General features: G+C 42.3%; 1 protein-coding gene across 1 annotated transcript in view; it reads left to right on the plus strand.

Annotated features, from left to right (window-relative positions):
• The window catches only part of CCDC149 (coiled-coil domain containing 149), a gene marked incomplete at its 3' end in the record, with an annotated part of 36,680 nt that extends 22,724 nt beyond the window's left edge, over window positions 1-13,956 (plus strand). The window contains exons 7-12 of the mRNA XM_081960299.1: window positions 713-785; window positions 3,605-3,689; window positions 5,388-5,532; window positions 7,274-7,350; window positions 11,997-12,101; window positions 13,601-13,956. Of these exons, the coding sequence (XP_081816425.1) occupies window positions 713-785; window positions 3,605-3,689; window positions 5,388-5,532; window positions 7,274-7,350; window positions 11,997-12,101; window positions 13,601-13,956 (841 nt within the window). The remainder of the gene's footprint in view (window positions 1-712; window positions 786-3,604; window positions 3,690-5,387; window positions 5,533-7,273; window positions 7,351-11,996; window positions 12,102-13,600) is intronic.
• Between the last annotated feature and the right edge of the window lies 1 nt (window position 13,957).

A 13,957-nucleotide genomic window follows, 5' to 3' on the forward strand; every position in this document is an offset into this window, starting at 1 on the left:
AGAGTGTGTGTGTGTGCGCGCGCGTATAATAATAATAATTATTACTATACTATTTGTGATGCATTTTTAAATGTTCAGTTAACTGAGTTTCATGTTTAATGAATAAAAGAAATGCTAATAATAATAATGATACCCATTGTCATTGGGGCACTTGGCACCATATTCAAGAATTTTGCAAGATACATCAACAAATTGTAGCTTCCTGCAATAACACCAGCGGAACTGCAATAAACTGCGCTACTCGGAACATCTTATATTTTAAGAAGGTCCTTGGTTGATACCTGGGACGCTGGCAGCAACCCCTATCAGCCATTAGCACCAGTCAATGGCATTTGCGATGCATTTTTGAATATTCAGATGTCTGAGTTTCATGTTTAATGAATAAAGTATATAATAATAATTTTAGATTTGCACCAATTTAGTAGCAATCTAATTACTTTTTAGGCCTTCTCATGGCTGGGAAAGAAAACACGGCTGTGGGAGTGAGTTTGCATATGCTATATACATACATATATAGCACCCTGTGTGTGTGTGTGTGTTTGTGTGACAGCACAGTTGACAAGATATTGAATGTAAGTTGTAGGATTTTGTCTCTGCTCCGACCCATTATTTCTCGTTCTTTCCTTTCCCCCATGAAGCGTGTAGCTCATTTTGAAATACTTTATAAATGGCGTCTGAGTAATAGATCACTCTTTCCATCCCCAAAATTCAGATATCTTCATGAGCGATTAAAGCAAGTTCAAGAAGAGGTTAATATTCTGAAATCGAACATTGTGAAATACAAGGTAAATTATACTGTGGACTATAAGGGGAATTATATGGTGATCTTTTTGCAATGTAATACATTTCATTTCAAACTTCTTGCAAAGCTAATTAATGTGGGCTTTTCTACTTCATCAGTCTTTGAACTATTTATTTCTTTCACTTAAAAAAACCCCCACCCTGCTAATATTTCTCCATAGTTTTTAAGTGCTTTAAAAAAAAACCTGAAGCTTTAGACAGCTTTTAAACATAATATTTTCTGTTTATATTGGTAGAATTATTCTTTTGCATAATTCATTTTGTTTGATCTGCCTATCAAAAGATGTGTTTCTGTTCTCTTTATTCCCTCTGAAATTATGTTTCTTGCAGAAGAAATAGCTGTATTTAATTTATGTCCCTCTCCCAAAGTTTGTCCAATTATCTGTGTTTTATGAAATGTTAGAGCCAAATACAGACAGCAATAAAACCCAGTTAATAGAAGCCATCATTCAATCTTGGTTTCACATTACAACAGCTGCAGAACTAAAAGACTTGGTTCACTCCATGGGAAGATGTTGTAAGGCCATAATTCATGCTAAAGATTACTCAACTAAGTATGAACTGACATGGTGATAATTTTTGTATATCTCATTTTTCTATGGTGATCGTTTTTGTACATCTTGTTTATCCTATGTGTTTCACTTTTCTTCTTTATAACTGCTACTCTAATAGCAAACCCTTCATAAAAGTTACTGCATTACATTCCTGATTAAACTGTCTTTCCATTAATATATAATTTTATGCTACTACTCCAAAAAAAGGGGGTGTTATTAGCCATCAGACCTCAAAAATACTGCACACTGTTCCCAAAAGGTTTCCACAATTTTGGCCACTACTGTAATAGATTGATTCTTTGACTCTCAACAATAACTTTCGATTCACCCAACGAACATAATGATACTTTCAGTGTGATACAGCATGATGCATTTTTTTTAAAAAAAGTATTAATGCTCAAATCACAGTGCGTTGTTTTGTTCAAGCCCCATTTAAATTAACAAAATGCACAGGTGTCCATTATGCCCTTGGTTTAATGTATAGTCAATTATACAATGCAACAGCAGAGTTGGAAGGGACCTTGGAGGTCTTCTAGTCCAACCCCCTGCCTAGGCAAGAAGCCCTACACCGTTTCAGACAGATGGCTATCCAACATCTTCTTAAAAACTTCCAGTGTTGGGGCATTTGCAACTTCTGGAGGCAACTTCTGTTCCACTGATTAATTATTCTAAATGTCACGAAATTTCTCCTCAGTTCTAGGTTGCTTCTCTCCTTGATTAGTTTCCACCCATTGCTTCTTGTCTCGCCGTTCAGGTGCTTTGGAGAATAGTTTGACTCCCTCTTTTTGTGACAGCCCCTGAGATATTGGAAGACTGCTATCATGTCTCTTCTGGTCCTTCTTTTAATTAAACGAGACATACGAGACAATTCATACAAACTAGACATAACTAGACAATTGGTGTCCTTCCACCTTTGTTATAGAATTCAGTTGCTTCTTCTGCATTTTTCTGGACTTCCAGATGTTTCCCCATTTTTCTGTGGTTAAAAAGTTATTCCACATTCTCCAGGTTTACATATATTACATGTATTACATCAGTGGTGAGGCGAACCGGTGCCTGCTGGGAGCCCCAGGTACCGTTCCGGAGGGGCCAGCCTGCCCACCTGCTCTCCTTACCTCTGTTGGAGCCGATTGGGCCTTCGCGCACGGAGCATGCGGCAGCTGGGGCATCGCGGGGGTGGCTACCACGTGGAGGTGGTGGGCGCCAGGCCCCGTTGCAGCGTCCCGGCTGCAACGGGACCCAGAACCCGCCACTCTATTACATATATTATCTATGGAGCATCATGAGATATATGTTGATGCTTGTAAATATATTCAATTGGAAAAAACTTAACATTCTTTTTTTAAAAAAAATAAGAATCTAATCCTAGTTTTACCTAGTTTAGGTCATGAAACATCTGCAAGAAAGCAAGAAATCTCAGAGAGCACCAAGGACCCCACAGTTCTCCCCCTCCTCCCCCTCCCTCTCTTCTTCCTCCATCCCCTCCCTTCTAGCCAGGGGTGAAATTCAGCAGGTTCTGACAGGTTCTGGAGAACCGGTAGCGGAAAATTTGAGTAGTTCAGAAAACTGACAAATGCCACCTCTGGCTGTCCCCACAGTGGGGAGACAATGGGGATTTTGCAATATTCGTCCCCTGAAGTGAGGAGGGAACAGGGATTTGGCAGTATCCTTCCCCTGCTACGGCCACCAAGCCACGGCCACAGAACCGGTAGTAAAAAAAAATTGAATTTCACCACTGCTTCTAGCACTGATGAAGTTACCTAGTTTCGCAATCAAACGTCTGCCAGAAAACAAGCAAGCTCAGAGAGTATCATGGACCCCATACCACCTCCCCCTCCTCTCTGCAAACCCCCCTCCCTCCTAGCACTGATGATGTTACCTAGTTTGGTAATTCAACGTTTGCAAGAAAACAATCCAGCTCAGAGAGCAGCAAAGACCCCACAGTTCTCCTCCTCCTCCTCCTCCTCCTCCTCCTCCTCCTCCTCCTCCTCCTCCTCCTCCTCCTCCTCCTCCTCCTCCTCCTCCTCCTCCTCCTCCTCTCTGCAAACCCCCTCCCTTCTAGCACTGATGTTGTTACCTAGTTTGGTAATTCAACGTTTGCAAGAAAATAAGCAACCCCAGGAAGCTCCAAGGGCCCTTCATTTCAATCCTGAGCTACAAATATTTTCCTTTATTAGTCAAACAAGGATCAGATTTTCTTCCCCCGTTTTAATGCACATTTTTTCTTGGCCTTCCCCTTCTTTCTTTAGAACGCTCTAGAAAGAAGGAAAAACTCAAAAGGTCACAACAAATCCAACAGCAGTGCCCTGACTGGAATCCTTTCTGCGAAACAAGGTATGGGACAAATTTTCCTCCTCCCATTTCTCTTCTGAAATTGACAATGGTGGGCCCGATAGGACATTTGCAGGACCTCGTATCACTTTGTGTTTGTCTGTGTATCAGGGAGTAGAATTTGTTTATTTCTGGTTCTACTGGGGCTTAATTAAAAGGCAGCATTTCCCTAGGGACCTTCTACCATATGTGGTGGGAGTGCACGAAAGCTTGGGCTTTTTGGCACTAGATTCCAAGAAAGTATTTGGAAGAGATGCTAAATCAAAGGATGGAGTTCAGGCCAGAATTATTTCTACTAGGGATCACAAATATATATTGTGTAAGGGTATTTGTAAGGGTATGGCTAGCTGATGAGAGCTAAATAGCTTGAAATAGATCTATACTAGTCTCCCTTTATTTATTTATCAGCACAAATACAACACAAATATAACAAAGGCAACATTAAAAATAAAAAATATGGTTTTCTGCCTGCATGGTCTTCTGTAATGAGCCGAAGGACAGAAAGAGGGAGTAGTGAGTTCCCTCCCATATTTGGGCATACCAGGGGTTGTAACACAAATACATACATACATACATACATACATACATACATACATACATACATACATACATAGATACATACATACATATATGGCAAAGGTGGACTTTAATGCTGCATATTTTAATGGCAGCAAGACTGTTTCATCCACAAAAATGGAAAAATAAAGAGACTCCCTTGGAACGATAAATAATAAATAAGATACTGATGTGCCCAGAGATGGACAGGCTGACTCTAGAGCTCAAAGACAAGGGTGAGACAGAATATCACGAAACCTGGGACAAGTGGTACCGATGGTTAGAAAGGAGAGGAAAAAGCCGGGACAGAAAAAAAAACAGATAAATTAAGAATTGGAAAATAGGGTATTAAGAATGTGTGATAGGCAGGAATTGGATATGTATTTGTATGATTACTAATTCTATAAAAGAAAGGATCAACGGACAGGTAATCTGACTGACTACACACACCTGCGTAATGGATATAAAATGTAATTGTTGTAAGATCCAATCACTATATGGAAACGTTTATGCTGGAAATGCCGCACTATGTCCAATGTTTTTAACGTTTAGCTAATAAAAAAAATTTTTTTTAAAAAAAAGTGCAGCATTTTCCTTGGAATTCACATGGATCTGCATCTTCACAGATCAGAAGGTCTTTTAAATGAACAGTGGAATGGTGGCTGGTCAGCCAGGAAGCTTCCCCTCAAAACAACTCCTCAGATATTTTTAAAAAAACATTTTTTAAATGAATCAACAAATATCTATACACAACGTATGTTCTAAAACATAGATGAGAGCATTAGTAGTTTATTATAACAGCCCTGTTGCAGCCTCCCTGCGGTCACCTGATCAAAATTCACACACTTGGCAACTGACTCGTATTTAAGATGGCCATAGTAGTCCCAGAGTCATGTGATCCCCTTCTGACAACCAAAGTCCCTAGGGAAGCTGGCTTCACTTAACAACCGTGTTATTAACTTAACAACTGCAGTGATTCGCTTAACAACGGTGGCAGAAAAAGCCTTAAAACGGGGCAGAATTCTCTTAACAAACGTCTTGGGTAGCGACAGAAATTTTGAACTCAATTGTGGTCGTAAGTCAGAGACCACCTCTACTGTTAAAACATCCCTAAATTTGTTTTGACTTCCTTCAACTGTTTCCTAGTGCAAGAGCTGTTATCGGAAGAGCATGGATGTAGTTTACCGGCAACGCCTCAGTCCATTTTTGATCTTAAATCCTTGGCTACTGCTTTATTGGAGACCATCCACGAGAAGAATATGGTCATCCAGCACCAAAGACAAACCAACAAGTAAGTGATTTTTTTCTACAATATACTGGTGTAGAATTTCTGTCAGAGTACGCACAGCTTTACGATGAGAGACAACCCAGGAGCAATAACAGCAAACAGAGATTTGTCGTATAATATTGGTTTTATCTACAAAAGAATATATACTATACATACATGTACTATAGGTAGAGGTCAAACAATCAGCAATTACAGCAGGGAAAAACACACAGTGGACTTAACCCACAATTCTCCTCTCAATAAATCGATCGAAACTGATATTTTCCAAGACGTTTTCTTTTAAAGTAGCAAAATGTGGGTGGTAAGAAATAGAAGGAAGCCCTCGACTTACAACAGTTCATTCAGCGTCCGTTCAAAGTTACAACGGCACTGAAAGAAATGGGGCTTACGACCGTTAATCAACGTTATGACCATTGCAGCATCCCCCCCTGGGGTCACATGATCAAAATTCAGGCGCTTGGCCAATGGTTCATATTTATGACGGTCGTAGTGGTCCCAGGGCCACGTGATTCCCCTTTGAGGAACTTCTGACGAGCAAAGCCAATGGGGCAACTCAATTTTATTTTTGTTACATAATAAAACATTCTTTTGTGAACAGAGTGTTGTCCGGATTTCCACTTTAACATTTCCACAAACACACAATTCATTTTACATTATATTTCCATTATTTCCAATTTTAGCCGTATTACTTTTCTTCTCATATTTTCCAAGTTCTAATTTTTTACGTATACAAACAGTATTATTTTCCCCCCTTCTCTTTAAAAATAAATCAACTTATCATTTCCTTTCCAACTATTTTCTATTAGTGACATACGTCTTCAAGTTCAATTTTTTATATAGTAAACATTTAACATAATTACACTTTAAAAAGTATTAGTATAGCTCACACACATCCCACTTAGGTACATACTATTACCATGTTTACAATATTTCATTTCATTCTACTAGTTCCTATCAATTTACTATTCTCCTATTCCTAGATTTTCTCTTTTTCTTCTTTTTAAATGTCTTATATCTTTTCTTCTGATTTTTTTCTATTGCTTTTCTATTGTTTTTTAGGATATCCCTCCCCCAGGTTTCTCTTTTCCATCTCCCATTATTTCTCTCTTTATTTTTGGCTAGTTTCTTTTTCGGATACCATTTTTCTTTTTTTCCTCTCTATTCTCTTTGTGCCTCTATAAATCTCACTAGTATTACCCCCTTAAGTTTTGCTTTCCGTTTTCCTTTTCTGCCTTGTTAACTTCTTGCTCATTTATGTTACTTGTCTGTTCCCCTCCTGTGTTCTCTGGAAACACATACTGTGGGGGTAAGGCACCCCTCGGAGTGTGTCTGTATCTGTGGGTGTGGGTGTTCCAGCATAACTCTGGAACGCCTGGCCCGCTAAAATGAAAAGGAATGAATTATATCTATAGTGTCAAATCACAGTACTTTTGACTGTGATAGTGTGCATTTTGGCTTCAAGTTCATGTGCCTGTGTGTCTGTGTATTCCAGCAATACTTTGACTTGACACTGTTGATATAATTCATTCCTTTTCCTGTCTAATATAGGATTAGCATAAATAAATAAACACCCGGGCAATGCCAGGTTATGAGCTAGTAATTATATATTTGTGTTTGTACGTATCTGTATGTCCGTATGTCAGAGAGACAGGCTTGTAGACGGATTCCTAAACAGCCCCTGTATCTCCATGTAAATGTTATTTATTTTTCCCCTTTTATATAAAATGTTGAAATCTTGTTTCAGAATCTTAGGCAACCGGGTGGCTGAGCTGGAGAAAAAACTGAGAACGTTAGAAGTTTCTGGTTTATGGAGTCTCCCAGGTTAGTAGCATTTAATAAAAATTTCCACCTGTCCAAAAGGCCGCTCTGCTTGAATACACACACACACACACACACACACAATGTTGATAACAGGTAGACCTCAACTTACAACAGTTCCCTTAGTGACCGTCCAAAGTTACAACAACACTGAAAAAAGCAACTTAGGGCTGTTTTTCACACTTTCCGTGTCCCCATAGCCACATGAACTACATTCAAGCGCTTGACAATTGACTCGCATTTATGACGGTCGCAGTGCCCCGGGGGTGTGTGTATCACGTGATAACCCTTTGGTGACCTCCCGACCAACAGAGTCAATGGGGAAGCCAGATCCACTTAACGACCGTGTTACCCATTTAATAAGTTCGGTGGTTTGCTTAATGCGTGTGTCAAGGGAAACCGTAAAGCCGAGCAAAACTTTATTTAGACTCTAGAAAGAGTGCAGAGAAGAGCAACGAAGAGGATTAGGGGACTGGAGGATAAAACATATGAAGAACGGTTGCAAGAACTGGATAGGTCTAGTTTGATGAAAAGAAGGACTAGGGGAGACATGATAGCAGTCTTCCAATATCTCAGGGGCTGCCACAAAGAACAGGGAGCAAAACTATTCTCCAAAGTAACTGAAAGGTAGAACAAGAAGCAATGGGTGGGAACTAATCAAGGAGAGAAGCAACTCAGAACTAAGGAGAAATTTCCTGACAGTGAGGACAATTAATCAGTGGAACAGCTTGCTTTCAGAAGTTGTGAATGCACCAACACTGGACATTTTTAAGAAGATGTTGGATATCCATTTGTCTGAAATGGTATAGGGTTAGGGTTAGCTCTAGAAGACCTCCAAGGTCCCTTCCAACTCTTGTTATTCTAAATTTAAGAAGTGTCTCACTTCACAACTTGAATGTTAGGCTTGGTTGTGGTCGTACGTTGAGGGATACCTGTCGTTTACTGGTGGTGAAGGTAAAGGAGCATTTGCAACCCCTTTTCAAACGCGGGCGTTGTGTTTTTGTTTGTGTCACTTTTAACCGGAGATTCTCTTCATTTGAATGTTTCTCCAAAGGAATTCATAAATTCACCGGTGCTTTTAAAGCAAAACCACGGTGAAAGAGAGGCCACGATCTCTGAATAGCTCACTCTGTTCTTGTTTAGACATCAAATTGCCCTTTGATATAATAACGGTTTTCTTTTCCTTCTTTTTCTCCCTGCTGCCTGAAGGCCTGAGCTACAATATCTCAGTGGGATTCGGGAGTAGGTTTCTCCTTGACGTATTTACGTTTCGTAGTAACAAACCTTTTCATGTGCACAAAGTATTATCACTGGCACGCATCAGTGGAAATGTTATCCGAATGTTTTAAAATGCTATTTTGCTCGATTTAAGATATTTGACTCAGACAGTTGCAACAGAAATTATTTCTAATTGGAAGGAAGTGTGATAAGGGAAGAAATATTTCCGAGTATAAGAGGCGCAAATGTAAGAGTTGAGGAGTGAGGGAGGGAGGAAGGAAGATGATATAGATAGATAGATGGATGGGTGGATGGATGGATGGATGGATGGATGGAAAGATGATAGATAGATTAGATAGATAGATAGATAGATAGATAGATAGATAGATGATAGATAGATGATAGATAGATAGATAGATAGATAGATAGATAGATAGATAGATAGATAGATAGATAGATAGGATGGATGGATAGATAAATGTAAAAGTTCTCCTCGCACATATGCGTTAGTCATTCCTGAGTCTAGGGGGCAGTGCTCATCTCTGTTTCAAAGCTGAAGAGCCAGCGCTGTCCAAAGACGTCTCCATGGTCATGTGGCTGGTATGGCTAAACACCGAAGGCGCACGGAATGCTGTTACCCTCCCACCAAAGGTGGTCCCTATTTTTCTACTTGCATTTTTACCTGTTTTCGAATTGCTAGGTTGGCAGAAGCTGGGACAAGCTCACTCTGTTACACGGCGCTAGGGATTCGAACCGCCGAACTGCCGGCCTTTCATATCGACAAGCTCAGAGTCTTAGCCACTGAGCCACCACATCCGATAGATAGATAGATATCTCCAGTCTACAACACAGATCCTTTCAGCAGTTCCAAGAAGGCTCCACACCCACTTGCACCACTCAGGTGACCCGGAGGACTCAGGTAAACCTCCAAGTGGCCTCAACGACCCTCTAAAAAGGATGCAAATGACCAGCTGCCTGCAAGGAATATAAATCCTTTCATTCCCCACAATCCAGCCGGAGCTGAAGAAGCTTCTTGGATGAGAAGGGAAATGTCTTCAAAGTAAAAACAAGAAAGTCCAGTTGCTTCTTGGGAAAAAAAAGCACCTTTGGGACAACCGTGACCTGGATGACTTGAGGATCTCCATAGATGTTTAGCTTGGTTCTTTTAATGAACTTTCCTTCAAACAAAGGAAATTTTCCTGGGTCAACGGATGCCGTTTAAGGCAACGCTCTCAATTTCTCGATTTTCAAAAATTCTTCTGACATGACAGCTGCAGCAAGACGGAGTCTACTAAACAGAGGAGTTAGTAGACGGTCACTTTTCTGTAGTGACTGTGCCGAAAATTTATCACAATCTGCCATCTGGTATTTATAGACGTCGAAGCCAGGAGCGGGCGTTGCTGCAAGCATGTTCGCAGTTGACCATAAATTGTTGGGTGCATGCGCAGAACATGAAAAAAAATAGTAAAAAGCATGCCGGCAACAGCATCACCAAATGGGGAATTGGTTCGGGGGTGTGGCCAGCCTGGGTCGCTGCTTGTTTGGGCGACCAAGGCCAAATTACCACTACCGGTTCACCCAAACCGGTGCGAACCGGTAGCAAGCCACCTTTGGTCAAAGCATTTGTCTGACAGGGAGCCATTGAGTGGGGCCTTTCTTCCCCCTACTCCCATGCCCATCATCCATCATCCCTCTCCCTTCCCACTCCCATGCGCTCCTCTTCCCCGCCCTGTCTACGATCCTAGCACTTTGCCCAAAATCCATCAGGTGCTTCACTATTGGTCCACTGGAGGATCTCTCTTCCGCCTCCCATGACATCACAAGCAATTGCAGGTCTAGGACATCGCACTCGCTCTCCTTAACGGCCCAGGCATTCCAGAGTTATGCTGAAACACACACACACACACACACACCAGGGGTGTTTTACTCACCCACCCCCAGTATTTGTTTCCAGAGGATAAGTAATCTGTGTACCAAGTTTGGTTGAAATTGCTCGAGGTGCTCCAGAGTTATGCTGGAACATAAATACAAACAAAAATAAAGAAAAGAAGGAGGAGGAGAGAAAGAAAGAAAGAAAGAAAGAAAGAAAGAAAGATAGATAGATAGATAGATAGATAGATAGATAGATAGATAGATAGATAGATAGATAGATAGATAGATAGATTTGTGCCATCAGAAAGAAGAGGAAGAATTGATTCCCGGAGGAGAATGTGCCGATCTGGATGGCTTCCTCCGACTCTTGAGTAGAAAGACAGAGGAAGGGAGACAAAAATTAGCAAGTTCCTTCCGATATCAAGTAGGATATCCCGGTTTCATCAGGCTGAGATTTCTAATCTAGCATTTTTTTTTTTACCCTGAAATTCCAGCTTTTGAGCTTTAATCCAAAAGTGCTAGGATCATCAGATGCGATTTTAGAGTTGATTAAGCACTACACAATTAAACAGAGGTGGAGGAACAGAAGAAGTGGGAAGGAAAGAACAGGCTCCATTTGATATCAAGCAGGATATCCTGGTTTCATTGGGCTGGGTTTTCTAACCAGCATCTTGTAACCCTGAGATTCCAGCTCAATCCAAAAATACTTAGATTATTGGAAGTGGCGTAAGAGTTGATTAAGTTCTAAACTGTTACCATATTTTTCGTAATATAAGATGCACCAGAGTATAAGACGCACCAAGGTTTTGAAGAGGCAAATTAAAAAAAAAGTTTTTGCACTCTGCAAATCTCCCCAAAACAGGCCCGTTTTTCCCCCCAAAAGAGAGACATGAATAGCCCTTAGGAGGCTTGTAGAGTGCTCCTGGGGACTGGGAGGGGGGGCAAAATTGAGTAAAAAAACGGCCCATTTTTCACACATTTCTGCCCTCCCCAGCCCCCAGGAGCTCTCTGAAAGCCTCCTGCAGGTTCTGCACAGCCATTTTGGTGAAGGGGGTGGGGATTCAGGAGGTAAAAAATGCTGTATTCAGTGTCTAAGATGCACCCAGATTTTCAGGCTCTTTTTTGAGGGAAAAAGGTGGGTCTTATACTCTGAAAAATACGGTAAACAAAGAGGGAGGAGCAAAGGAAGCGAGAAAGAAAGACCGAGATCCTTATGGCATCAAGTAGAATATCATCATCATCTTTTAGTCACCTCATAATCCCTCGTGGGATGGAGTTTGGGCAACTGAATGGAACTGAGCATTTACTGGCCAACTGCCCTACCTGTTGTCAATGCGGAGTTTTGTTCAGCCGAGAAATATCTGCCTCTACCTAGGATCGAACTCACAGGCTCCCGATTGTGAGGTGAGAGCTCCACCTCTAGTCCACCGCACCACTCCTGTATCAAGTAGAATGTCCTTGTTTTAAATGCTTGAGTTCTACTCTTGGTTTTCATTTTTATCTCTTTTGGTTTTGGACAGGATGAGGGAAATTAATTTGTTCGTGTCCTGTGATTACAGGCGGCAAGGATACTATTACCTTTAGTGAACCGGCTGTCCCTGCGATCCAGAGGTCACGATCCCCGTTACGGTCATGCGTTGAGAAGCCCCAGCAGAATCTAGAAGGTAAGCCGTAGATCTAGAAGGTGAGTCGTAATAGCAGAAATCCCAAATTTTGGAAAAGTCCCAACGATGACATGTTGGGACCAGGTTATCTGAGGGACCGTCTCTGGACGGTCACATCCACCAGACCCATTGGAGCGGGGAGGCGAGGAATGTCAAGAGTCCCGCCCCCTATGGAGCTCCATTTGGCAGGACGCAGAAGAAGGGCCTTCTCCGTGGTGGCTCCCTCCTTCTGGAACATCATCCTGCCGGAAATTAGCCCCCATTCTGACACTTTTTCTAAAGGACCTGAAGACCTGGTTCTGCCAGTGGGCCTGAGAATGGGATGGAGTCCAACAAATAGTTTAGTTGATTGTGTGTTGTCATGGGTGTGTGTGTCTGTGTGGAATGGTTATTTTTTAATATATTTTATTTCTATATTAGCTGTAACCTGGAATTGCTGGGTATTTATAGACGTTGAAGCGTTGGTCTGACAGGGAGCCATTGAGAGGGGTCTTTCTTGCCCCTACTCCCATGTCCATCATCCCGTCCTTCTCCCTTGCCCCTCCCATGCGCTCTTCTTTTCCGCCCTGTCTACGATCCTGGCACTTTGTCCCAAATCCATCATGCGCTTCCTCATTGGTCCACTGGAGGGCGAACGTCATGGCTGGCTTTCCAGAGGAAGCTGCGAAGGAACTGACATCACAGACAATTGGCGTTCTAGGAACGCCGCATTCGCTCTCCTTAATGAGCCAGGCGTTCCAGAGTTATGCTGGAACATAGAGATACAAACACAAACACAGACACACACACCAGCGGTGTCTTACGTATATAAGAAGATTGTACTTTTATTGTTTGCAAGCCGTCTACAGTTGCTGTGAGCAGAGCAGAGTGGGCGGCTGCATAATTTTTCTAAAATAAATAAATGCATAAAAATCTCACTCTTGAACACAAGTTTGGTCGCTCTTGACTGAACTGGGCCCAACCAGAAGCAAGTCTGTTGCCAGCCCTTTCTAAGCGGTTTACAGAGTCAGCCTCTTGCCCCCAACAATCTGGGTCCTCCTTTTACCCACATTGGAAGGATGGAAGGCTGAGTCAACCTTGAGCTGGTCAGGATCGATCCTCCTAGCTGTGGGCAGTTAGCCTGCATTACTGTATTCTAACCTCTGCGCCACCACGGAAGGAAGGAAGGAAGGAAGGAAGGAAGGAAGGAAGGAAGGAAGGAAGGAAGGAAGGAAGGAAGGAAGGAAGGACTAGCAATAGCACTTAGATTTATATACTGCTTTACAGCCCTCTCTAAGTGGTTTACAGGGTCAGTCTCTTGGCCCCAACAATCTGGTTCCTCATTTTACCCACCTCGGAAGGCCGGAAGGCTGAGTCAACCTTCAGCCTGGTGAGATTCGATCTGCCAAACTGCCGGCAGCTGGTGATCAGCAGAAGTGGCCTGCAGTTCTGCACTCCAACCACTGCACCACCACAATGCAATATAAACATGCAATATTCCCATTTTTTTTCTCCTGCAGAAGATCAACCAAGGCAGCCGCCCATCACGTGTCCTGCTAAAAGAGAATGGACTCTTCCAGAGGAAAATGCGCTGCTTTCCGATGACTCACGCGGAAACCCAAAGAGTGCTCCTCAAGCCAACGATTTCCATTCGTCCTTGTCCCAGTTTCTGTCGGAAGGAGATGGCACGGGCGGTCCTGAGAAGGACAACACGAAGCTGGCCGAAGATCTGCCAACCGTGGACCTGGAGGATGGAAGGACAGAAGATCCAACGGACGGACAAGATGGAAGCCCTGCTGAACTGGACTCTCCCTCGTCCAGCCCTCCTGGCTGGAGTTCCAAAGAAGCGAGTTCGGAGCGCGAGAAGAATCATGGGG

This window comes from Natrix helvetica, assembly GCF_964273705.1.
Source record: "Natrix helvetica genome assembly, chromosome: 7".
NCBI lineage: Eukaryota > Metazoa > Chordata > Lepidosauria > Squamata > Natricidae > Natrix > Natrix helvetica.